At 43.3% G+C, this 25,317-nt stretch overlaps 3 protein-coding genes across 8 annotated transcripts in view; 1 reads left to right on the top strand and 2 right to left on the bottom strand.

The window, feature by feature from the left end:
- Positions 1-8,610, bottom strand: part of atp8a2 (ATPase phospholipid transporting 8A2) — a 48,911-nt gene extending 40,301 nt beyond the window's left edge. For 2 of the 5 annotated variants that reach the window (XM_051066825.1, XM_051066826.1), the window contains exons 1-2: positions 7,031-8,610; positions 4,312-4,419 (exon numbers count right to left, since the gene is read on the bottom strand). In XM_051066825.1, coding sequence (XP_050922782.1) covers positions 4,312-4,419; positions 7,031-7,073 — 151 coding nt within the window. In that variant the 5' untranslated portion in view covers positions 7,074-8,610. Of the gene's footprint in view, positions 1-228; positions 439-4,311; positions 4,420-7,030 lie in introns of those variants that run through there. The other 3 variants (XM_018673870.2, XM_018673871.2, XM_018673873.2) reach the window with 2 other exon arrangements.
- A 153-nt stretch (positions 8,611-8,763) lies between these two features.
- On the bottom strand, positions 8,764-14,675 carry rnf6 (ring finger protein (C3H2C3 type) 6). 2 transcript variants are annotated; one of them, XM_018673884.2, is made up of 4 exons: positions 14,524-14,675; positions 13,210-13,365; positions 12,864-12,986; positions 8,764-12,511 (listed from the first exon to the last, which is right to left on the bottom strand). In XM_018673884.2, exons 1-4 carry the CDS (start codon positions 14,639-14,641, stop codon positions 10,659-10,661), a joined length of 2,250 nt encoding a protein of 749 aa, XP_018529400.1. In that variant the 5' UTR covers positions 14,642-14,675; the 3' UTR covers positions 8,764-10,658. The 2 variants fall into 2 exon arrangements, with proteins under 2 accessions (XP_018529400.1, XP_018529399.1); XM_018673883.2 differs by having other exon boundaries at positions 12,822-12,986; positions 14,524-14,674.
- A 935-nt stretch (positions 14,676-15,610) lies between these two features.
- Positions 15,611-24,478, top strand: cdk8 (cyclin-dependent kinase 8). Its single transcript, XM_018673885.2, has 13 exons — positions 15,611-16,070; positions 17,612-17,687; positions 17,993-18,103; positions 18,796-18,936; positions 19,507-19,564; positions 19,641-19,772; positions 19,880-20,023; positions 20,837-20,906; positions 21,107-21,179; positions 21,369-21,466; positions 21,655-21,733; positions 21,928-22,086; positions 23,383-24,478. Exons 1-13 carry the CDS (start codon positions 15,943-15,945, stop codon positions 23,506-23,508), a joined length of 1,395 nt encoding a protein of 464 aa, XP_018529401.1. The 5' UTR covers positions 15,611-15,942; the 3' UTR covers positions 23,509-24,478.
- The last annotated feature ends 839 nt before the right edge of the window (positions 24,479-25,317 follow it).

The raw sequence follows: 25,317 nt of genomic DNA, 5'->3' as shown, positions 1-25,317 counted from the left end.
TCCCGCCCGCCCGCCTCGCTTTGTCATCTCCAACCATTTTAAAAGCGTCGTGATCTCCGCTCATTCACCCCCGCATGAGCTCCAGGAGCGGGACATTATTCATCCTCGAGTGCGCCTAATAACGACAGAGTTGTGTACGGGTTCTGCAGCGGACACCGTGGGGAAGTGAGGGCAATGCAAACAGGTCCGGACGCCACAGTTTACTCAGCTGGTACAACAACGGCGAACCTGGGCGAGGACAGATGCAGCAACACTGCCGTGCCTCCTCTCTCCTCCTCCGGCTTTGCTGAAGAGGAAACTCCCGCCTCTGGTGAAAGATGCTGGCCCACCAAGCTTCCGCCGCCGTGTCATCTGGCCGCCTCGGGGAGCCTTTATTCGGCGCGGTTCGGACGATCTCCCTCTAATTTGATGCTGAGCGGTTCACCGCTAACAACTCAGACAACGGGAGGAAGCCATATGGAGCTCCTTCAGTGCTGCGGAGGGGCAAAGCCGGGTCTCTGCTTTTAAAGGGCCAGAAGCCTGATATCGCCTTAAGGTCTTGTGGTCAGACACAGATGGGTCAAATGACATCCCTGTAGCAGAAGCCATCCATCAGGAGATCACCTCATGTCGCTGCCTCTTCCACTGTGATGCCTGTGCAACAGCGCAGTGACCACTCTACAACAGGTTTCTGCTTTCCACGTTTCTCCTGATGATTTGCCTACATGCAGATAGCCCATGTGCCATCTCCAGTAATGCAAAATAGATTACAATCTAGAGTGCATTTATCTGGTAAGCCACAGGTAAGCTACTCCCAAAATCCTGATTCAGATAATATTCGTATACTTTTCCACCATGCCTTTTAGTATATCCTATAGTGTGCAATTGTTAAAGCACAGTGAGATCTTATTTATTTCTTAAATGAATCCTCTAATATTCCTTCACCACTAATTATCTCCTAAGATTTATAATACAATTACTGCACCTCTCATTTTATGGGATAGTTGTATCATAGTGTGATTTGTGTATTGTGTGTGTCTGTCTGTGTGTGAGTCTGTCAGTGAAAACAACAACAGACTAATTGCATAAATAATTTAGAAAAGAATAAGCACTGGCAAGGTTTGGCAGATTGAATTTCTGCAGTCCTGAAACCCTGTTTCTGCAGCACTACAATCCCACAGTAGACAGGTCATTCTCTCCCCTCATCAATCAATTAGGTTAACATGGTTATATTCCACTCCTGCTTGTTGTTCTAAAGTGGGTGAGGAACTGTAAAATGACCCAGACCATAAGCCAATCAGATGTAGCCAGTGGATGTGCTATCATCACAAATGACACATCAGACTTCTACTTTTGTGAAAGAGTGAAAGATAAAGAGACACTGCTTCAACTATCTTTTTAGAGGAAATAAGTATTATCTGAAGGGGAGGCATTTTGTTGATTTTTTCATTGATTAGAAGCAAACTTTCATTTTTTATTGTAACATCCGTAACTGCTGTTCCACCTCTACAAAAGAAACCCTTTTGAGAATTTAAAAGCTTAAACACTTCAAAAGCACCAACCTTTGTATAGTGCTACTCCATACCAGTCTGCAAAGTGTCTGCATGAGGCAGAGAGCAAGGGTCAAAGTCTAACCAAGCACCCTATCTCTCATCTCTATATCTCTGACCAGGCTATTACCTCCAGACCTAACAGAGCTATAAGTCACTCCACACTGCAAATGGCACTGAGGTCAATCAAGATAGTGAGTGATTGTCAGGAAATGATTAAGGATGATACAAGGTTAAAGGTAGTGAAGGGCAATGCACATTAACTATAATGTCGTCTTTTTTCCTGTCACCAAGCAACCCTGTTTTCCTTGTACCTTTCTCCCTTCATCATGTTTTATCTACTTTCTCTATACTGTGGTTCATTTGTGTGCTTGTTGAACTATTTACAGTGCCCCCCTGCCCCACCCCCAACGCTACTTTTTAACCCCTGTAGAATCCAAGCAGATCAATAATGGCTTTCTCAGCAGCCCACTTCTGCTCTGATTCATTTCTGAGGAGATCAATGCCTCGGTTACTCATCTCTGATGGAGTAGAGGCACAGTCACCTCCGTAACTCATTACTGATGTGCCACTGATGAGTCAGCAGCAAACCCCAGCAGAGCACCCGCCAGGTCAATTACACTTGAAGCACCCAGGCTAGGCGAACAGGTACCGTAGGTCTGATAACCGACAGCCAAAAGAGGTAAGACTAGACTGATCCTCCCTCAACAACCTGATCACACTGCATGCTATCAAGATACTACCAGCCACCCATTTGGTTGCCAAGGCTTAAAAGACACGTCCCCTTTCTTCGTAAACAACCCTATGTATAAATTAGCCTATTAATGTATAGATGCAGAGAGGCTTAATAGCCCTTTTACTATCTCTCTACCATTAATACCTGTGTTGTTGGAAGCATATTAGACCAAACAGATTTTACCCATCAGATAAAACAACCTGTTCCAGTAAGTGTAGCAAGGGCAATGTAGTCTGAAAATGGATACAATTAAATCCATCATACATGTCACTCATTACAAGCTTCCTATTCTCTCAATATGGAGTATCAACTTTGTGTTTTGGGCTGAACCTGAGGTGCCCTGGCCTGGTGCCAAACTTTCACTGTTAAAGAGCAGGCTAGGGCTACTGAATAATTAACTGAGACAGGCTGTATAATTCATCTGCATTTTCCACTATGGCAGAGCATATTTCATCAGGCACCCTGCCTTGGTGCTGTGCCCTAGCCTCCGATCAAGCAACGATTCACGTATCAACCATTATCGCCGCATCTCCCTCGGCGGCTGAGTCAATAGCGTGACTGCCAGAATCGTGTTTTAAATGGAACAACCATAGCTTTTGAGATGCTTACACATTTAATCCAATCATGTCTAATAGAAATGCACTATCTTCCAAACATGCAATAAGCCAGAAAGGAAATAGCTACTAATCATAACAGCAGTTATAGTAGAATACCTTCAATTATCCCCAGCTGCTGAAGCACTCCCACCCCCACAAGCCACACTGAGGACAGATACTCTGACTATTTCTATGTTTTTATGATCTGAAAAGCTGTCAAAACATTTTAGCTGCTAAATGTACAAGGCAAATCAGAGCGTGCATATCATGTCTTGTCTCCTTGTCTTGGCAACATGATGGCAAAGTTTTTGGAGTCACCACCCCGCAACAGCAAGGTCTCAGGTTATAATCCTCTAACAGCCACAGCCCCTGTCAAAGTGCTCTTCAGCCAAACACTAAACCATAGCCACCTCACTTATTTCACAGCTTCAATTAAATTAAAAGAAACATGAAACATCTTCCTCTATATGTCTCTGTCAGCCGGCTGGAAAGCATTACCAACAGAGCGCCGTCTGCCTGGGTGACCCCTACGTCCCATGGCTGTCCTGGTGTCTGAGGTGACCTGCGGGCCCTACTTGCAGGTCTTGGTTGACCTGGTCCCAAGCGTTTCCAGTGGATCCATTTGCCACCATAACAGAGTAGAAGGTAAGGCAAGAAAGCCTCTTACAGGCCAAGTGAGCAAGCATGATAATCCTCTCTGTGTCTGCTCTGCAACTTCACCTGCTGCTAATCCATCACTTGATAATCCTACAGGTGAGACTACAACACGCACACAAACATTCATTACACTTATGTATGCATATGCACATATACATACACACACATTGACAATGCATTATGGACTATCTCTCTCTCTCGCTCTCTCTCTCTCTCACACACACACACACACACACAAGTCAACATACACTTTTTAATGGCAAAAAACATGCAAGGCCCCAGCATGCAGCTCCTCCCCTGCTCCCTCTCTAAACCCTGCTCACAGTCATTTATGTGTCACACATGCATCCAGCAGTGTTCATGTACATGTCTATTCTGGCATGCCATGTCCATACATGCATGTGTTGTGTTTGAAAGCATGCATATGTATTCATATTGAATGTTTTGCATAAAGACCCCAGTGCACATTGATCTGTCTTCATCAGCACAGTCTGACATGAGTGGTCACCCCACTAACTACAAGCACATGCAGTGAGAGGGTTAATTCCAGTTGAGCATTCATCACTCCAGGCCCCAAGGAGCTACAGATTCTTCAGGGTCCACAGCAGTATTATTATGTCTTAACCTTTCCAGATGAGAACCAGAGACTTTCAGTAACTAGACATTGTAGCTCTTGAGGGCCAGGGGTTGGGAGACAGCTGCTCCTAGCCGCTGCACACTGCATGGCCACATGCACCTTGGGACTCGGGACACACAATCTGGGCGTCATCCAGTCTAATTCGAGCAAACTCACTTTTGTCAAACCTGTCTGTGAGGCGGGCGCGCATGGTAGCGCTGGCGCCCTGGCCTGGGTCCTGCAGTTCAGAAGCGTCCTGCCTAATGGTGGTCAACACTAACTGCTCTGTGGGCGCCAGAGAGGCCGCGGCAGGAGAAAACAACACACACAAGACAACAAGTCAATATATACATACCGCACACAACACATCTATATGTTAGTAACTGCAAAGTAAATGTGTTTGTATGTGCCTGCCACTGCAAGCATTAATTGCAAGATGATATTCATGCCTGCATATGATAGATGTGGGTTTAATTCACACAGAAATGGACTTGACCAAAATGCGTATAGCTTACCCAGGAGCTCCCCCCTGTGTCCAACTCCTGTAAATATCTCAATGCTGCACTTTATTGGGCCTCTCTTTATCTCCCAAATAGCATCTTCACTAGCTGGCAGCCATGACGACCAGTCATTATCTTCCCAAAACAGACGTATTGTTGACAGTTGGCTGAGCTGCCTGACTCACATAAACTAGACCCACCAGCACTGTGACAAGAGGTGTCCTTACGATTAAATACAAATTATGTGGGCTATCTTATGTAGGCTAAAATTGAGACATTGGAATTACAGTTTGGTTGCTTTATATTGTGACATAATTCTAAAATACCCTTTTCTACAGTATTATATGCTTTCTCAACCAATGTGAGAAGTGCGTTTTTGCATACTCATGTGTAAAAGATCCTCTTAGAAATAGTTAAGAGTTTGTAGCACCCACTATTTATAGTCGTCTTACAAACAAAATTATTCTGTATACTGTGCGTGGATGTGTTTGAGAGTGTGTGAGTAAATGTGACAGATTGGTAGCTGCTAGACGTCATCACCAGGGATGTGGCAGCTCGCTAATTGGAGCAAAGAATCAAGAGGTCAGGCTCCAGCAGATTACGGTAAAGGCAACGTAGAGAATTCAGGAGGGAACACATGTACATGCCGACTGATGCTGATACTGCAGTACCCTTTACAGCACCATTTACATTCCATGCTTTAAATATGGCAGTGGTAGACACTGTTATACAACTTATAGACACCAAAAAGAATCAATTAATGTTACTGAAAGTCCAACATTGCTTTTATATCAACAAGAAGACAACTAGTAAATCTCATGATTAAAGTTCTGCTACAGGACTAAGTCAATATCACATGACACACATCGAAAGACAAACAACTAACAACAGCACTGTGACTGATTGTGAGGCAATCTGATTTCCTATTCAAGCAAAAACTACAAATATGATGGGTAAAAGTGAGAGTTATGTACTCTTTGTCACTATAGTCTCAAAAGGGTATTCTGCTACCTTTGAAATGGGCGCTGAATGATTTTAACCTATAACCTTTCTTCTGGCAAAAATGTGCTGCCTCAGTGTCAAAAGATCCAGTTGTTTATCTTCTTGAACAACAAATAAATATCTGGGAACCTCTGGCCTGAAGACAGTGTGGCCCAGTTGGCGCTCATCTCTGCTTGCAATTTGCCCTGCTTTCTATTTCTGGAAGCTGCAAGAGGCATGCAGCTACACACACACACACACACACACACACACACACTAATATACACACACAACACCAATGCAGCCTGACAATATGTGCCAGTCACTATTAAAAGCCACTGGCTGAGCCAACCACATCTCTTCCAGGACAATCAAATCCAATGTCCGTTTGTCATGTGTGAAATCATTCAATGCAGTCTCTTGTTTCAACATCCCATCCATCTTTCCAACTCTGAGGACAAGATGAAGCATTTTATGCCAAAAAGTGGAACTGCAGTTAACACTATAGGGTTTGTCATGGGGATTTATTTAAACAATACAGCTGTGGTTGATACAGCAACAAGCAGACCTGGGGGGCCCAGTGTACAGCGACCAGAACCATCCCTTTCTGCATGTGTATGGCCTTAAAGTGAGGTGAGTTACAATTCCGGACGGCTCAGAGTAAAGAGCGCTCTTTAGACGGTCACGTGGTTTTTAAGTCGGCGAGGTAATAGGCTGTTCTAGGACTGATCTATAGGAGCTTTGGTTAGACGTTTAAAATGCAAAATAACTTATATCACTTGCCAGTATTTAGAACGCGAAAACATATTATTAAATGTTCGTATTTAGACGAGTCAGCCCATACTAGAATATCCCCATATGGTGCATTTCAGGAGGTCAAGATACAAGAGGCTGTTGCAACAAAATTATGTAATACCATAATGATGCCATGGTAAATTCAGTACATTCCATAAATAGTGATAAGGTCATACAACGCATTCACATTCATCCTATCAGGAATAAACATGTTATCTTTTCGTGATGTTAAGGCGCAGCACGGATCCTTACACTTATTATATTCGATATATAAAAATACCTGCTTATGGCAGACATTGCTACCTGAAGCAGGCACCTGCAGTCTGCTTGCCCTTGCATCCCCAACCGGTGCCAAAAAATGAGTGAGACCGGAGGATAAATACCGGTACGGCAAGTCACCCCACATGCATGCCGCAGTCCCGAACAATACCGATTCCCGTTATTATGCCAAGCACATACCAAAATACGCACGAATATGTACAGGCCGCTATATCCCCAACCAGGCCTTTCTTAACGATGAGATAGACACCACTTTACATTGACAGGTCACAAATAAACCGGCGGGCGGAACCCTGGTCGAGGAAAGATGAAATAAGGTGTTTGTTTGTTTTGAAGCTTACCTCCCTCACTGTGTATCTTCTTGGGTCTCCGGTTGAAATACATCTTGCTGGTGGTGAACGAGAGTCGGTGAGGCTGGGGCGAGGAGGCCGGAGCGGTGGCATGCTCATGGCTCACCGACAGAGCAGGGGAATGCTGCTCCGGGCCCGGACTGCGGCCGCTCCTGCTGCTGCTGCTGCTCACGGATCATTATTTCTCGGCTGGACCGCGGAGGTAACGCTGTAGAGGACGGATTCAGCCAGCGTCAAGTCACACGGAATGAAGAATGTGCCACTTCCGGTCACTGCTTTCAAAATAACGCACGTGAGGATAAAGACAAGAGAAATCAGATCAATTTCCAGTGTAGTTAAACTACGAATTTTACCTGTCAAGAGTAATATCTCAGTTTAATCATGTAATGGTACGACTGTAGATCTAATTAAGATTAGCCACATTAGCTTGATTGAAGTTATAGGCTACTTCATTAAATATTTTCGAGCAAAATATGTTGTGTTCATCAGGTTTAGTTATCAGAACATCCTCTTCCATATAATTACTAGAACCTCTCCTAGCTGCCACATTGAACTTTTTTTCAAATAAAAAATTTAACGCAACAGCTCAAATAGCTGAGGTATGAAAAAGCAGGCCACAGTTTACCATAGATCTTGAGCCATACACGTTTGCCTTTGTCGCACTGTTATTTTTATCAAATTGGCTAATTTGTAAAAATAGCCAATTTGAAAACTAAAATATCAATTGTCCATGCCACACAGTTCCTAATTTCAGCCCAATAAATCAATTGAGAAATTGAGAGACACGTTAACTTTTCTGCTTTATTTTGAAGGGCAACTGTTTGCTCCTATCCCTTCTGGCTTATGCCCGCTTAGTTGAGCCACAGGAACGCGCATCGACTGACGAGATGCGTGCGCGCACACGGTCCTTAGACGCAATGTATAAAACACCCAGACACAAGAGAACTTTTTAGAAATGTCCTAGTCAGTCTGTCAGTGTTAAGAGCTAGAGGATAAATGTGTGCCCCTTCTACCAAACTTGACGATATATCAAAAACTACCTGATGTATTGCAGTTTTTACAATCAAATAATTTGCTTTAGAAGAAAAAGCTGTTGTGGTACATGCTAACGGCAACTAACAATTTTACGTTTACTAATTAGCAACGGCAGCCTACGTAACTTTTGCTGACAAGCAGCTATAAATGGTATTTGCTGTATAACAGTAAATGCTGAAACTTGTAGCAGTACCACGAATAGAATCAGTAGTCAAATCGATGCAGTAATTGACAACATGTACCAGTAGTTAGCTGGTATTTTTAGCTAACATTATAGCAACTGCGAACTATAGGTCATTCCAGAGCAAGTGCTGTGGTAGCAATAACCTAATCTTCTGAGTATGAATTTAGTAAAGGTGCCAGCGGTTCAAGAGGTAGTTGAGTTGGTGGCCATGGCAACTTTTAACACTCACCCCGAAGGCAACACAGTTTTATGGCAAAAATAAAGTTACCAAAACGTTCACAGAAAAATTTTAAATCACTTCTAGAGCACAATGAACTTCTCTCTCTCCCTCTATTCGACTAATTGTTTTTTTCTAAGTAAATACTCGCCCCACAATATGGCTATATGAAGGCCTATTTGGCCATCTTGGTCAGCCGTTGACGTCTGTCGCTCAAATTTACGCACGGACGCACACAATTTTAAACCTCTTTCGCGCGTGCGCACAAACACACATTTACACCAAATATCCGGGCATAACAAAGCTGCATTTTATTCCATTGTTAAGGAGCAGAGAAGAAAACCCATGTCTTCATTTTATTACGTAGTAACATATTCATCATAACGGTTTTATTTACTCTCACACATTGTAACATAATACATATTCATATTTCAAAAGTTGATTTCCATCTTATTAAATAGGAACAGAATAAATATTCGCCTCTGCGCTGAGTGGCCATAACCCCCTCCAAGCCTGCAAGGTGGACATTCACTGGACAGAAGCCTTCTGATAACCAGCTTTATTGGGACACCAGACTTTTCCTTCAGCATCCATACAAACTCACTCACATGCACACACATTTAACCCATACACACCTACCCAACTCTCACACATTCTTACATACTATACTGCATCATTCCTGCAGTTTTGTTAGTGACATGTTAACTGCAGAGATGTAGTAGCTCCTGTGTTATTGTTGATGTACAAAGTGACCTTGGTGGGAACACATAGACCAGGTGGCTCGGCTAAATAATTCACCTGTGCTACATTAGAAATGCCAATATCTGTGGATGTAATGGAAAAATCTGCCTTAGTCAGGTGATGTACTGCAACTGAAACAGACTGCAACCATTGCACTATGAAAAACCCAATTAGGAGGAAATATGTTGTTAATAGGTCTCATTAGCAGTAAATTAAGCCAGAGCTGTAGCAGATGCTCCAAACATAAACAATTTTCCAGCACCTATCTCATGAAGAAAGATTTTTGAATTAGCTGGAAAACTGTAAAAAAATAATCCTAAAAAAAAATGTAAATTTAATAATTTTTTATTTAAATTATTGTTCCAGGTTTTTCACTACTACTTGATGCAGCTTCATGACGTGGGTCCCAGGGTGTTTGTTACGTATGGATCCAAATAAGCAACAGGAACCAAGAGGAAACATTCATTTCAGGGTTTACAAGACTTGGTTTTTAAGTGGATATGATAATCAGGCATTACAATGTATACAATGTAAACAACAATGAACAGCAAAACAAACAATACTGTCTTTTCTCTCTGTATTGCACAACTCATACTAAATTACAACTCTGAATTCCTGATTATCACATGCTTTTTGCTTTCATTTGAACTGTGCTGCTCATGTGGTTAATGGTAATGATTTTAAAGTGGCCTATTTTAGTGGGTTATTTTTATGGATGAATTCTGTACTAGAATTATATGGGACAGATGTATGGAGAGGGCTTCAAAAATAATACCAGAAGTACAGAATAAAACTTATTTCAAAATTAAATACATTGCTCATACACATCCCAATAAATCATACATTTCTTAACCAACTGTAATGGGACACACTAAAATGGATGTTGAAGCTTTAAAACGGTTAATCTTAAAAAAAGGTTTCCTGTCTCCTTTCTAAATAGATGGCAGGTGAGGAGCGTCTTGTTTCAAAACCCTTAAATACAAGCACTGTGAGTGAGTTATTTACAGCTTATACTGAATAAATCAAGTCTAGAAGTGATTTGTGTAGTCCAGTTGTGACAAAGAGCCGTCACATATATCAGACATTAAAGAGTTAAAGTGAGACTAGTCAGCAGCGGCTACAGGAGCTCCTTAAGCATTAATGCCATCCATTGACATGGGTCTCTGAAGCTTTGACAGAGACCGGCAAAACAGGTCACAGGAAGAAGAAAATAAAACAATACGTTGCTGAAAACAAGGAGTCTAAAAAAATAAAGTTTTGTTAATTCTCTGCATTTATAGTTTCTTTTTTCCGCACTTTTGGTTCAACCTTCTTCAACTTCGACACAATGGATATTTTCAAAGAAATTAAACCATGAAAGCGCTATGTACATGCAAAGCCCACTTGGGTCTGCTCAGTTCAGCCAGCCAGGAACTTGACAGTTGTGTTTGTGAGCAAATAGGTCAGTCATGATGCACTGCAAGTATGGGTTGCCTGCAGATGGGGCAGGTGTTGTTTTCAGAGAGCCAGCGGTCGATGCAGTGGATGTGGAATTCATGAGAGCAGGGCAGACGGCGCAGCTTGTTGCCCTGGGCATACTCATTGATGCAGACACTACATGCACGACCCATCTCCCCCTCCAGGCTGGCCTGACCATAGGTACGTGTGGATAGATTGTCAATCTGCTCTTTGGTCAGGCCCCTGGGGTGTTCATCATCCTCTTCATCGTTGAGCAAGAAGAAATGCGCCAGCCGCAGGATGGGTAGAGTACCGTTTTCTACCAGGTTGTTGGTGTCTCTGCTGGTGGCCCGTCCTTCTGTGGTGCTCACCACTGCCCCTCCGAGTCTGGCCTGCCCACCCTGGTCGTCTTCACTTCCCACTAGCCCCACCCTCTCCTGATCTACCCCACCTGTGCTGACCTGGCCAGCTGCAGTCTCATTTGTATGCAGACGGCTGGCTGGGCTAGTGTTACTATTTGTGCCAATAGCATCTGTATGGCTAGGTGCAACAGTTTCAGAATCAGCCTCTGTCTCCATTAGGGAGCTCAGCTCCCCAAATCCAGTCATAATCTGACGCAAGATGGAGCGCAGTGCGGTGGAGTTGGGTTCCCCCAAGCCTGTCTCACTGATGCGCCTCAGTGGAATTCGGATAGTGCTAACATAGGTGCGGATTCCAGCTCGCTCAGAGCGGGAAATGGTACGCCTAAATCCACCGCTGTCACTCTCAAATGTGACAGTATTCTCAGCAACCCGCGCACGCGATCGTGTTCTGCTGGCAATGCTGTCCCGATCACGGTTTTCACCAGGTCGAATCCTTCTCACCTGCAGGTCCAACATGATGGTTGGGTGCCGTCGCACTGCTGAACTTCCTGCTCCTATTACATGTGATTCACTCTCACGTTCTCCTGTCTCTGCAGCTGGCTCTGTAAGAGCTGCAGGTTCTGCCACAGCCTCTCCTGTCTCCATGGAAACAGAGCTTGTGCCACTGCCTGGCTCAACAGTGTGGATGCTAGAGCCACTAACACTACTGCTGGATGGTGGAGTGGTGCTGACAACAGGTGCTCTGTGCAAAGGGGAACGGCTTCTTCTAGACAAGCGGGATGAAACCCCACCCCCTGCTGCAGCCCTGCGTGCACGACCACGCGATCGAGTCCTACTGCCACGTGATTCATGTCCCATTGCTGGGGCCTGAGACCCAGACTGGGGTGATACACGGGGGCAGTCTATAGGAGCAGACATATCATCATGCCCCTGCTCTACTTCTGCATTGAGGGCTTGATGTTGTGAAGCTGTAGTCTGATCAAAAGGAGGGTTGGGAAGAGCAGGGGGTGGTGCTAAAGTGTGCAAAGTGGCGCCTCTCCTCTGAGCAGCAGCTGGGGGGGGCACTGGTGCAGGAAGTGCAGGGGGGCTCATAGAAAGAGTGGCAGTGCTGCTGCGTGTACGTCGTGTCTGCATCCTCCTACTGAGGGCTGGGCGGGGGGAAGGGTACGGAGCTGGCCTCGACATGGCAGAAGGGCGGGGGTTGGAGAAGGAGGAAGGAGCACGTATGGAGGGTGACGTTGTATTTGGGGCAGTCACAGGCAGTTCTGCAGTGTCCACAGTGTCATTATGCTCCCCCGGCTCTGGCTGATCATGGTTGATGTTGATCTCCAGGCTAAAGCGGAACTCTCCACTATTTGGGTTGGTCCGACTGACGGCACGCCATGTCTGGTTGCCACTCTGCCCACTGCGAGTAGCATTACCAGTACGTCTGAAGGTGTTAAGCCACTCCAGCAATGAGTCACCATTAGAGGTTTCTGCTCCAGACTCTGTGCCCCCTGTAAAAACAGATATGGGTAAGACTGTAAACTAATATATGTTCAACCCAAAATCTATTCTTCTGCCCAGGAAAACTCACAGTTGAACAAACTATGATGCAAAGCTTGACAAAGATGCCATTCCTTTGTCATCTCTTTTACTGTTACCCATAGCCAAGTCATAAAACATTATGCTGCGTTGATGTGGAATGTTTTTTAGCTTCTTTATAAATCAATAGTGATTTAACTGAAACCATACAATATCATAATATCAAGTGAAAGCCAGATTTTGATAGATCAGATAGAGACAAGTCACTCCCCTCCTCCCTACCTGCCCCTCGTCTCCCTCCAGCCCCTCTCTCCTCTCCCTCACCGCTACTGCTCTGCTGTTCTCCAGAATCAGCAGTCTGCGAGCGCTGCTCAGTACGGGGCTGAGATGAAACACGCTCTTTTGCTCCATCAAGACGCTGCCGCAGCTCCTCAGCAGTCACCTCCCCTGTGAAACATATAGATGTGCAGGGATGTTATGTGCCCTCGGTAGCAATGGGTCAAAAGAAGGTATCTCTGCTCTGATATTGAGCACAGATGACCGATACCATACACTGTGTCTGCAGCATTATATATAGTACATAAGCCTCATGCATTTAGATTATGTTCAGTAAGGCTACACTGGCAATGCCAATGAATGCATTAACATAGCAAGATGTATCCTTTCTCACCAGGGGTGCCCAGCAGGTTGCTGTCTCTCATGAGGCGATACTCCTCTTCACTCAATTCATTGATAAAGTGATAGTAGGCCTCCTCCCGTCGAAGACGCTCTGCCTGCCTCCGCCGTTCGTCTCCCCCACCAGGAGGGTCCATCACCGTGAAAAGTGCTGGCAGACAGATGAGTGACAGTGTCAGTCAGGGGTGGAATGTCACCTGAAGCTACCCACTACAGCTTTGCATTTAGCACTGAATAAAATAAGGGCTGAAGCCATACACGGAACCTCTGCAGCTCAAGGGGGCATGCTCACCTGTCATTACAACATGTTGCACAAAAACAAAACAAGCTAAATGCAATTTGATTGTCTTTAGGAAAGATTAAGAACAAACACTTGCTCAGCTACACATCATGCACTTACTGGGTTGCAGTAGATACTAAAGTAAAAATACAATGCATGTTGCAAGTTGTTCGAATACCATAGCCTTACAGTGACTAATCTCTAACCAAGGACGAGAGTTAAGACAACGCCATCCATTTTCTATCGAAAGACTCCACCAGCAAGAGACTGAGTAAGGCTGCAGTAATCTTGCTAACGTTTAGCCCGAGAACTAGCGCCGTAAATCCACCTAAAAATGCAATGCGAGTTGGAGTTGTTCGATTACCTTAGCTATGTGGATAAATTATCGATTCAGTCAATGTAAGAAATAGCCAAGAGACATTATACTAACAACGTAGTCTTCATGTAAGCTAATACTAGCCAAGTTACAACAGCAGCTACGGAAGGCCATGTTGAAGGCAGGGGAATAATGCAACAAAACTGGCGTTGTCATCCTGGTTAGCCACCAATCACCGGCCTAGTGTTAATGACGGACACGCCAAGCATCCAATCCTTGCCCTACAGAGGCGGGACACGATAAACTAAACGGAGGTCTCCTCCATGTAAACGCAGGGCAAAGAAGAAAGACAAAGAATCTTGTCAGCATTTTTAGATAATCAGATAATCGAGATGTTAATGTCTGGCGACGATTAACTCCGTTGTAACCCAAACACAGCAGTCAGTTTCGTGGACCTTTCATAGGTGCGAAGTGTCATTTGGAATGCGCAACGCTTTAGTTGCTAACTGAGCGCTAATGTTAGCGAACAGTAGCCCGTCGACACCAGTGTTAGCTGGGTTAGCTGACTCGCCAGCGAGCTGCGAGACACAAAAACTCCTCAGACAATAATATGACAGGCAGTTTTACCAAGCAGTTACTATACATGGAATTAAACACTTAACCCTGGCATAGTTTTATAAGAGATGACAATGACATTAAGCGGAATTTAGTACCTGACAAAGCAGCTGTAATATGGACGGTTTGCTTTCCTCTCCCTTCTCTCTCAAACCAAGATGGGACCAGTGGTGCTACATTACACAGTCCGTCAAAAACAGATTCCTTGGGCCACATTAGTTCCTAGGTGACACAACATATCCAAAACATAGCTCAAGGTTTGTCGTCCATAAATGCTCGTCATCAAAATTTTTCATTTATTCATTCCATTTTGTGAAATTATATCTATAATAGGGAAATAGTGCAGTTTCTACTTGCTGCGGTTTCAAACATGATGCTGCAGTATGGGGAAGACTATCTGCAACATAAATGTATCTCTATATGAAGACTCGATCACTTTAAACTGTTAAAAGACCTTTCTGAATAAGTGAACACTAGAAAAACATTTTTAAATGAATGACATTTACACTACACAGAGCATCACTACAGTATATAATATAGAAGTGTAACCAATGGCAAAAAAATAAACAGTGTAGTGAGTATTCCTCCTTAATGACATGTGGTTTTAATAAATTTCTCTACTGGATTATTATTTTTCTTCATTAAATGTGGCTACTTATTACTGAACTGTAACTGTCTGTTTAATTACTTATCTCATTTCATTTTATTCTATTTAGATGAATATATATTTCCATCTTTGGTGGATGTTAATTGTTGTTCCAGTGCATGTCTGTGCTCCATAAATCACTTTAAATTGCCTCTGTGCTTGAAAAGTGGAAATAAACCTGCCTTTTCTACAAAGTATTTCTAATTAGTGTCACACATTTAGGAATAACATGCTTACTATGTTATCTAGAGAAAAATATAATCATCTTCTCTCAAAATAACTCAAAATGGACGGATTAATATTTTGTTATACTGTGGTGACAAAAATACAGATACTTCTTTGTGCGCCTATATTATAACAAATATGCCACACCATGGCAAAATAAGTAAACTTTTTTTCATCATTCTGTTTTTATCACTGAAGAAACTTATACAACAGCTCTAATTTATAGTAGTGTGAATTTCCACGTGGTGTAGTCTGTCTACCCATTCTGTGGAGCTCTTTCTCTGCTGCAGGGCTGTCTTCACGACGTTTTGCGACAGTGCCGTGCACCAATACGCCGTCGTTACCGAGTGAAGTGCGTCTCTTTGGAGCAGATACCGGCTGAGAGAAACGCAGCAACAAGAGAAAGGAATATATTTCGGGCTCGTTTTCCACTTGGACTATATCCGAGCACCGCGCATCCCCTCCGGTACATTAAATTTGACCCGAGAACTCGATGTGGAAACTGGGCTGAAGGAAGAAAGGGCCACGCTGGGGAAGGCAACTAGCTGAATTACCAAACCGAGCTCGTTGGAGTAGCCTAGTTGCCTCCCAAGCGACGCTTTAAAAAAGGAAGGAGCGGATACATTTAGCCCAAACAGTGGTGAAAATGGACTATGATTTTAAAGTCAAGCTGACCGGCGAAAGAGAGCGTGTCGAGGACCTGTTTGAGTACGAAGGATGCAAAGTGGGAAGAGGCACCTACGGTCATGTATACAAAGCGAAGAGAAAAGATGGGTGAGTTGATGACCAGCAAGGCCTCTAGCCAGTGAACCCTGCGCCAGCCCCCCTCCCTCTCCCAAATAAATTTTAATTACTTCTCTCATTTTTCCCTCTCCAAGGCCACTGGCAGAGGAGGCATGTTGTTAGAGATTTATATAGAGAAACACCAGCGTGAAGGGGGGTTGTACTGAAACTGCCTGCACTGTCAGGATGCTGGTGAAGCTCTCTGTCGTGCATGAAAGCACTGACATATGGTTTATCATTGTGTTTGTGGCTTTCCTCTCTTGTACATGGGATGCTTATCTCGTGAAAGCTCTGTTAAAGCATTTCTGAGGCTTCTGTTTTGTGCCGTGTTGTTGCTCAGCTGTGTACATTGTTTTATTTTTGCAAAATTAAAAGCCTCTGTAGGTGGTGTGGTGGATGGAGGATACAGCAGGTGCATGTGCCAGCACTTGCTGATGGTCCCAGTGGTCCTTTTATTTTTTGGGGGGGGTGTTATCATATCTCCACAACAACTCAAATAGATATGCCATCCTGCAGAAGGCTTTTTGTGAATGTTTAAAGTGTGATTACTTGTATAGCAGCCTGGCACATGAGAGAAGATTGTGCTTGATGTTCTTGCATTGTGGAAAAGCTAAGATCATAAGGCTAGACTGCTTTTTCTATTAAAACAGTGTTAAGTTGTGTGTGTAACATTCCCAGATTTTTGTTGTTTTCATGCTACTTTTTGTCCATTTTTACTTTTAATCGCAGTCAACCTTCATTTCTTTTTTTTTTTTCCCCAAAGAATTTTTTTGGGCATTTTTTGTCATAGTGAGAGAGTCAACAGTGGAGAGATGAAAGGGTGAGAAAGATGGGTTATGACGTGCAGTGAAGGTCACACTGTGGATGCTGTGGTTCGTAGTCAGCGTCTCAAACTCTTCGACCACCAGGGCGGCACACCCACAGTTCTAAACCTTTTATTAATTTCCCATTCCCCTACTGTTTCTAATGAAGTCCCAGCAACAGCCTTATCTGTGTCTAGACCCAAGCTGGGGAGAGCTGAAGACAGCTTGAGCTACCAGGCCCACACTAGGCCCATTATCACAACCCCGGACATACTGGCAGTGGGAACCACACAAAAGAACCCCAAAGTGTTTAAAGATGTTTGTGTTCACTTTAGGAGGCTGCTGTTTATGAGACTGTGTGAGCTAATTTGTGCTGCAGCAGTTGGACGAGGCCTGAGGAGGCACAAAGCATGGGTTTATGAGATGATTTAGGCCAGAGGGAGGGAGGGAGGGGTTGTAACCGATTCATTCAAGTGAGAGCCTGTCCCAGTGCTCTGTTTGTCCCTCGACAGCTGCCAGACAGGGCCTGTTTCCTCTCCCCTTCTATTGTTTTGAGCCTCAGAGGTGAGCTTGATTACACAAATCTGGAGGTAATGCAACTCGGCCTCTTCTCTGAGTCCCTGTGCCAGCTGCCAAGTGCCCCCCTTTATGTTTCTGTGCAGACAGCTCTCAGGGGTCTTGCAGTCTGGTCTGGTGTTGATGTTGCTCTGCCACTTTCTGTGTTTGTAGGAAGGATGATAAGGACTACGCCCTCAAGCAGATTGAAGGCACTGGCATCTCCATGTCAGCCTGCAGAGAGATTGCAGTAAGAACTCCTTGGCTTACTCTGTCCCTTTTGTTTGGTCTCTGTTAAAAACCTTCACACCATTCCTAGGTGGTTTAAATCAACATCTCACTGCCACACTGTCAACAAAATCAAAACTTACAGTTGTTTAGAAGTGCTATTTGTTTCAGGGCTATTTGTTCAAATTGCATTTAGATGTACACGTGTTTGCTACCTTGTACACAGTCTTCAGTATGGTAGATTCTTCACGTACATGCAATAATCATTCATGATTTCTGCCATGAGAGCTGCGTGGTCGGTCCTCTGAACAGGTTTATATATTGCAGCTGTTGCGGGAGCTGAAGCACCCCAATGTCATCTCACTGCAGAAGGTTTTCCTGTCACACGCAGACCGTAAAGTATGGCTGCTCTTTGACTACGCCGAACATGATCTCTGGGTAAAACACACACACACACTCAACACACACTGAAGCTGCATGACGTGAATTGTCAAACATATTGTGATGTTGGCTACTGGATATGCCAATATGAGAGGGAATGCATGTTTTCTGTATAATCCATTTTTAAGTATTTATTATTTTAGACCAGTACACATGTCCATACTGCTGATTCCTACGCATAGTACAGTAGGTTATAAATGTTTATGCTGTTTTTTGCACATATGTGAACATTTCCGTTTTTTAAATGTGGGACAAATGCACAAATGCAGCATTACTCATACTCTTGATGCATATACACACACACATTCACCATCAGCCACTTGTAAGGAAGTAGACTCAAAATGGTGTTAATTATGCACTGCTAAGTCTCATTAGAGTGCACACATAACACCAAGAAGCCTTCAACATTTGGTAGGCAAACCTCTGCTGCTTACAGTTTGCAGTTCCAGCTGGCAGGGTATCAGAACTGAGTTAAAATGCCATTTTCTGCCACAGAACTGCAACACTCGCATTCCCCCTCGTAAGGAAGTGGAAACACATGCCACAAACATCAGCCTTGCTCATCTTGCCTGTAGCATAAACTTACATTTGTGACCATACAAACGTAGAAAAGGACACAAAATGATGTAGTTCACTTTTCGTGTACACACACACAGCACAATTATTATTATTATCTTGTCTTTCCACAGCACATTATTAAGTTCCACAGAGCGTCCAAGGCCAACAAGAAGCCACTTCAGCTGCCTAGAGGAATGGTCAAGTCTCTGCTCTACCAGATCCTGGATGGCATCCATTACCTCCACGCCAATTGGGTCCTCCACAGAGACCTTGTAAGAGGATTGGGGAGGGCAGAAAGGGGAATGGGAACGGGAGGACAGGAGGGGGGAGAGAGAAAATATTTAGGTACAAGGGAAAACAAGGCAACAGTTGATGAAAGACTGGATTGTTATTGTAAGCTGCGTCTGTCTGTGTGTGTCTAGTCATGGTTTTAATGCCTACATGAGTTAAATGTTTTGCACACATTTGTAACCAGGTTTAAGTTGATCAAACTTAGCATGCAGCAATTTGTTGATTATTATGTGTACTCTTATTCCAATATTTTACACTGTAGTTGCTTTAGTGATTGATTTTTACAAGGTGCATACAAGTCTCAGTAATGTATTGATTATTAACAGCTAGACTGTGGCAAAGCCAAATTAAATGCCATGTTTTTGTTACTGAGTGACAGTGGTGAGATGGAAATGGTAGACCGCCTATCCTGAGGGATGCAGTTGGTGTATTGTGTCCACTAGAGGGCAGCAACATAGAGTTTGATTATACATGCAGGACTGTAGCTCAATAACTGAACCAAACAAAGCTGAATTAACCACAATAACTATATGTGTCTTTTTCTCCATCAGAAACCAGCTAATATTTTAGTGATGGGGGAAGGGCCAGAGAGGGGTAGAGTAAAGATTGGTATGTATAATGTCTCCTTTTTTAAATCTTATTTATTGCTAAAGTTGCTTTACTGACTGACATGTCTGTTGTTCAGCGGACATGGGGTTTGCCCGTCTCTTCAATTCACCACTGAAGCCTTTAGCCGATCTCGACCCTGTGGTGGTCACCTTCTGGTACAGAGCACCTGAACTACTGCTGGGGGCTCGGCACTACACCAAAGCCATCGGTGAGACTCTATTTGTTTTGCGCAGCTGCTCCTGTGGGAGCATGTGCAGCCAGTTCTACTGACTGTACTGACAGCTTAAGTTAGAGCGTGCTCTGCTTTTGTTGCAGACATCTGGGCGATTGGCTGCATCTTTGCAGAGCTGCTGACGTCTGAGCCCATTTTCCACTGTCGCCAGGAGGACATCAAGACCAGTAACCCTTACCACCACGACCAACTGGACCGCATCTTTAATGTCATGGGTTTCCCTGCTGGTGAGACTCCACTGCCGCTCTGGGGAAAAAATTATTCACTCCAACTGAAATATTTACTACTCTAATATTACATACTGATTTGTTAATGGTTTACCACAATTGATTCAAATGGGGAATCGGTACAACAATGTATGCATGTTAGTGGTGCTGCTGTTTTCAGTGGAAAATGCTGTGGAAGGATAAGCATTTTTTGTTCCTAACAGAGGCAGATTATTTCCTTGGTCCTTTCCTGCTCCTTCTCTTAAGGCAGTAATGTGGTCTGTGGGCTCTGAGCATCAATCTACCGCCATGATAGATGAAGCCAAGTCACAAACGTAGAAACTTTTACTTGCTGGGCCACATTTGGGCCTATATTTTCCAGTTCACTTAAGCTGCTTCTGATCTTTTTTTTTTTTTTTCCTCCTACCATCTCTGCTGCTCTAGTTGTCTAATTCACCAGTCTATTTGATGGATTTTGTTTTGATTCAGCAGGAAATCGAGCCTTAAAAATTTAGCATCATGGCAACTTTTATAATCCCTTTTCATTGTTTGACAGTTAAAACAATGGTGGTTCTTATGGAAAAGCTTAGGGGTAATTGATGTGAATGTAAAAAACTTGAGCAAGATGAGCAAGAGTCATTTTCAGTTTTATATAACAAAAACAGATCTTACCCTGTAAATGAAAACCAAAGCTCAGTGTGACCTTGTTTTCACACCGGCTTGTTTGTGCTCAAAAAGATTGTAATCCAGACCCTACAACCTAAATATTCTGTTCTTAAAGGAAGGGAGGGAGGGTGGGACATGGTGTAATCCTGACTTTCCCTCATTTAACAGATAAAGACTGGGAAGACATCAAAAAGATGCCAGAACACTCCACGCTGATGAAAGACTTTAGAAGGAACACGTGAGTCTGCAGAGCATCACTGTCCTAGTTTTTTTTTAAATTAGAAACAAAAGTCAGAGCAAAGCAAAGAGCTGTATCTGCTGGCAAACAGACACATTTGAGTGACAATTTTTACTTAACCACCAACTCTGCTTGTTCTTACGTGGGGTAATTGTACTGAAGGTATCACATTAATATCACTTCCCTCTTCTCTATTTCAGATATACAAACTGCAGCCTTATAAAGTACATGGAAAAACATAAAGTTAAACCAGACAGCAAAGCATTCCACTTGGTGAGTTAACGTGCCTCAGTAATAGAGCAGTTGCATGTACTTTGCATAATGTCTAGACATAGTATGATGGGAAATCCATAACTATGCAGCTATAATTTCATTCTCCATGACAAATGAAGTGTGCTTCATTATGCCACTTCTGTTAATGGCTTCTCGTTGGAGACTAACATTGTACGCAATTCATTAAAGCTGCAGAAGCTGTTGACAATGGACCCCATCCGTAGAATCACATCTGAGCAGGCCATGCAGGACCCTTACTTTTTGGAGGAGCCCCTGCCCACGTCTGAGTGAGTTACAGCGCACACAAACTCCATACATACAGTCCACGTGCAGTATCTATCTTGTGCTACTCCTTAGCTTGAATCACATGACCTTGGGAGGTCTACTGCGTTGAACAGGTCCCTCAGCTAATTAGCTTCGAGTCATGGGAATAAATGTTTGAAGTTGACAAGCCTCTTTGCCTTTTTTTCTCCAGTGTGTTTGCAGGCTGCCAGATTCCCTATCCCAAGAGAGAGTTCCTGACAGAGGAGGAGCCAGAGGACAAGGCAGACAAAGTAAGAAATCCATGTGCCACGTGTAGTTTCTAAATAAAGTAATACACTGTGCTTATTTCATGATTATATAAAGGCAGCTAATGGGAAACATCACAAAAAAGTTGTAAATACAAAACAGGGCTGTTTAAAATGTAGTTACAGCCCTGATGTTGCACATATGTTGAATAATCAAAATCATATTTTCTGGCTCGTAGAAGAACCAGCAGCAGCAACAGGGAAACAACCACACGAATGGGGCAGGACACACCGGCAACCCCGACAACAGCCACGCCCAGGGCCCACCTCTGAAGAAAGTGCGAGTTGTCCCGCCCACCACTACCTCAGGTGGCCTCATCATGACCTCAGACTACCAGGTAAACTCTCTCTCTTTCGTCTGTCTTTTTCATTTCTCTGGGTCAATCCATCAAAAAACATTTTAAAAAATCTGTATGGAAATGGTCAAATGTAAAGAATCTACTTGAATAATTTTGATTATTATATGTATACGGGTTTGACTTTTCTTGATTAACAGTTTATACAAAAATAGTAATGCATTCACCAAATGAACTGACATAGTGAAAAAATCAACTTGTACGACCAATCAGCTGTTTCTGCTTTTTATTCACATATCCCCAGAAAGCATGAACTATGAAAACTGCAACTTATGAATACATATACATATAAAAGAGCTATGACATTTGGTTACTGTATTACACTGTTGCATTGCCTTGATGTATTATTATTGTTCTTTGTCATAAGTATTGATGGGAATTCTTTTCTCCTCTTAGTGAGCCAAATCATTTGGCTCAGCTCAGCAATTAAAGTTGGCTCTTTCGGCATATGGCTCTTTATTTAGTACCACTTTTATAATTCAGCCACATTTAGCGATGTTTTGACCTATGGCTTAGTATGTCTGTACGTATATCACTTACATTATTCTGTGTAATTATACTAAACATTTAAAATTCCAGAGTAAAGTTCTTTTACATTATGTGTCATATAAAAACATTCATGTAACAACATCAAACACAGTTACACACGTGTATTTGTAACCACTAAATAGTACAAATCATTCCAAACAAGTCACGCTCAAAACGGACGACTGTCACTCCTCTTGTTTTCTGCTGTTCGTGCACTCCTCTCGTCTCTGTTCGGTGTCGTCTGTCAGCCCCCTCCCCCCCAAAACGGTATGATTCTCATCTGTCAGCACATCAAGACAACATTCAGTCAGTGCATGCAGTGAGACAGTGAGTGCCCATGGCTGAGCAGTGTGAGGAAAAGATCATCCTATTGTTTTGTCTTGTGTTTTTTAAGGGAAAAAATGAATGAATAAATAATCTGCTCTCAGATGAGGTCCAGCTCCCATTGTTCACGTAAAGGAGCTGGTTCATACCGTGTGACCAACACATCACTAGTGATTAAGCAGCTGACATGCAGTGTAATGGTGCACTACATGATGTTTGCCCTTCTGTAGCACTCTCAATCCAGTAATTCTATGATTCATTTTTTGCACCATTATAAATATCTGAATAAACTTCTCTTGACAGTTGGATGAAAATATACTTCCTGTCATGTCACAACCTCAAGAAAGAGGTTAAAAGTGGGTTAAAAGTTTGGTGCAGAGCCCAAAACATTAATAGAATATCTTTTTGTTGTCTTTGTCCCTGCAGCGCTCCAATCCACATGCTGCCTACCAGAACCCTGGACCAAGCACATCACTGCCCCAAAGCAGCATGGGATACTCCACTACCTCCCAACAACCACCCCAGTACTCCCACCAGACCCACCGCTACTGAAACCACCCCCCCACACACACACACATACATGCACATATATATGACGCATACACAGCCCTCACCACGCCCACCTGAACGAATGTACTGAGGGATGTGGGGATGTCCAAGGCAACAAACCACCCACCCACCCACCCCCAAACCCGCACCCCACCCCTCCCCACAGAGGGCACCTTCTCTGCAGCAGTCCGTTAGGCCAGAACGACAACAGTCTTCACTTCTACAAGATAACACACCATAACCCCAGTATTAGAAACATCACTATAGAGCAACGGGTGAAACACAGGGCGAGAGGATGAGAAGAAAGGATGCCGTGGTTGAATCCAACCTGTTTCTCGTACCCAGACGTAATCAAACCAGCCAAGAGAAGACGGTTCGGTTTAGGGCGACACATGTTAATCTGTTGTGTCATCTCCTCCCCTCTTCTTCTTCGCCTGTCCCCACACCTCCACCTACACCCAACCCCAGCCAGTTACCCTCTTCCTTTTGAAGCTCGGATGAGACTGAAAGCTGCTATGTGACTGCCAGCGTTGACAGATTCCCTGTCCGTCTGTCCTCCTGTCTGTCTGTCTGTTTGTCCGTTTATTTTGTGTGTGTGTGTGTGTGGCCCTGTGAGGGCCTCAGCTGAGGACTGAACTGAGCTGCTGTGAAGCATGCTGGGAGGATGTGGAGCCCCCACAGCTGTGGCATTGAGGGTTTTTGTTCCGAAAGGACAAAAAAAAAAAAGATGACAAAAAAGATTTTAGTAGTTTATAATTTAATCTGTTTTCATGGTTTTGTTTTCATGGCAAGAGTGGCAAAGCAGCTCGCGCTGGGTGAGCGCTCAGCTGCTGTATGCTGTGGGCAAGCCTTACAACATGATGACAAAACCAACCAATCGCATGGAGGATGGCAGATGGAACATGCATTGTACTGTATTGTATTGAAATATTTTACATGAAGCAAGTATCCTGACAATAAAAGTGGAAACATTGCTATTGTTGATATTTTGGGAGTACAAATGTATGATGCTATTTTAAGGAAGTGTGTGTGTTTTGCACTTCTTTATTATGTTTGCCCTGTAACTTTTCTTTTCGGTAAAACTGCTAGAGCTGCTATCTCTCGACAGATCAGACTAATTACATTGTCTAATAGAAAATGGGTGTAAAATTTGTAGTTTAAGTTTCCTATTTAAACTACACTCATAAACAGAGAAAAGCATGAATTGACTATTGATTATGAGAATTGTTAATCAGCTAATTGTTTCAGTAGTAGTATCTATGAAAGTCAAATTCACAAAATCACTAATCATCATCACATTTTCTGCAAAGTATACCTACATTGTATTTCCTGACTAAACTGCCCCACTTTATTGCTTTGACACATACATGTGTGCTTTGGTATTCATGTCTAAATTAATTATATATGTCAAACTGACAGCTGTATAACAAATGCAGGCCTTGGCTTCCCCCTTTGTCCAGAAATAGAACTGCATTTTCAATAATGAAACTCCCTTTCCCCTTCTAATGGACTAAACCTTGTCTGCAGTCCAGAGACTTTTATCTGCTCTCTTTCCCTTTGCTTTGATGACAGTCATCTCCCTCAGACTGTTTTTGTCTGCAGACACACCTGGGAGAGTAGATCTATGTATAGCAGATCCTCTCATTGAACCTCTTCCTGGAGGATGCTGGCCCATCTATTTCAGTCTGTTACACAATACTATCCCAGTTCTTTCTCTTTTCTCATCTCTCTTGCTTGCAGTTTTCTGTCATAATGTATTATTTAAATAGGTCTTCGTTCCTATAAACCCCCACAGGCCCCAAAATGAATTTA

Source organism: Lates calcarifer, linkage group LG24 (genome assembly GCF_001640805.2).
Source record: "Lates calcarifer isolate ASB-BC8 linkage group LG24, TLL_Latcal_v3, whole genome shotgun sequence".
Classification (NCBI taxonomy): Eukaryota; Metazoa; Chordata; class Actinopteri; family Centropomidae; genus Lates; species Lates calcarifer.
This window is presented reverse-complemented; position numbering and strand designations above follow the sequence as displayed.

Excerpts from the sequence above, each read along its gene's own strand:
- rnf6 (XM_018673883.2), bottom strand. The coding sequence starts at position 14,641 with ATGTGGCCCAAGGAATCTGTTTTTGACGGACTGTGTAATGTAGCACCA. Across the intron at positions 12,987-13,209 it reads CAACCTGCTGGGCACCCCTG|GGGAGGTGACTGCTGAGGAG; the intron begins GTGAGAAAGGAT and ends TATGTTTCACAG. Across the intron at positions 12,512-12,821 it reads TGGAGGGAGACGAGGGGCAG|GGGGCACAGAGTCTGGAGCA; the intron begins GTAGGGAGGAGG and ends CTGTTTTTACAG.
- cdk8 (XM_018673885.2), top strand. The coding sequence starts at position 15,943 with ATGGACTATGATTTTAAAGTCAAGCTGACCGGCGAAAGAGAGCGTGTC. Across the intron at positions 18,104-18,795 it reads ACGCCGAACATGATCTCTGG|CACATTATTAAGTTCCACAG; the intron begins GTAAAACACACA and ends GTCTTTCCACAG. Across the intron at positions 20,024-20,836 it reads TGTCATGGGTTTCCCTGCTG|ATAAAGACTGGGAAGACATC; the intron begins GTGAGACTCCAC and ends CTCATTTAACAG.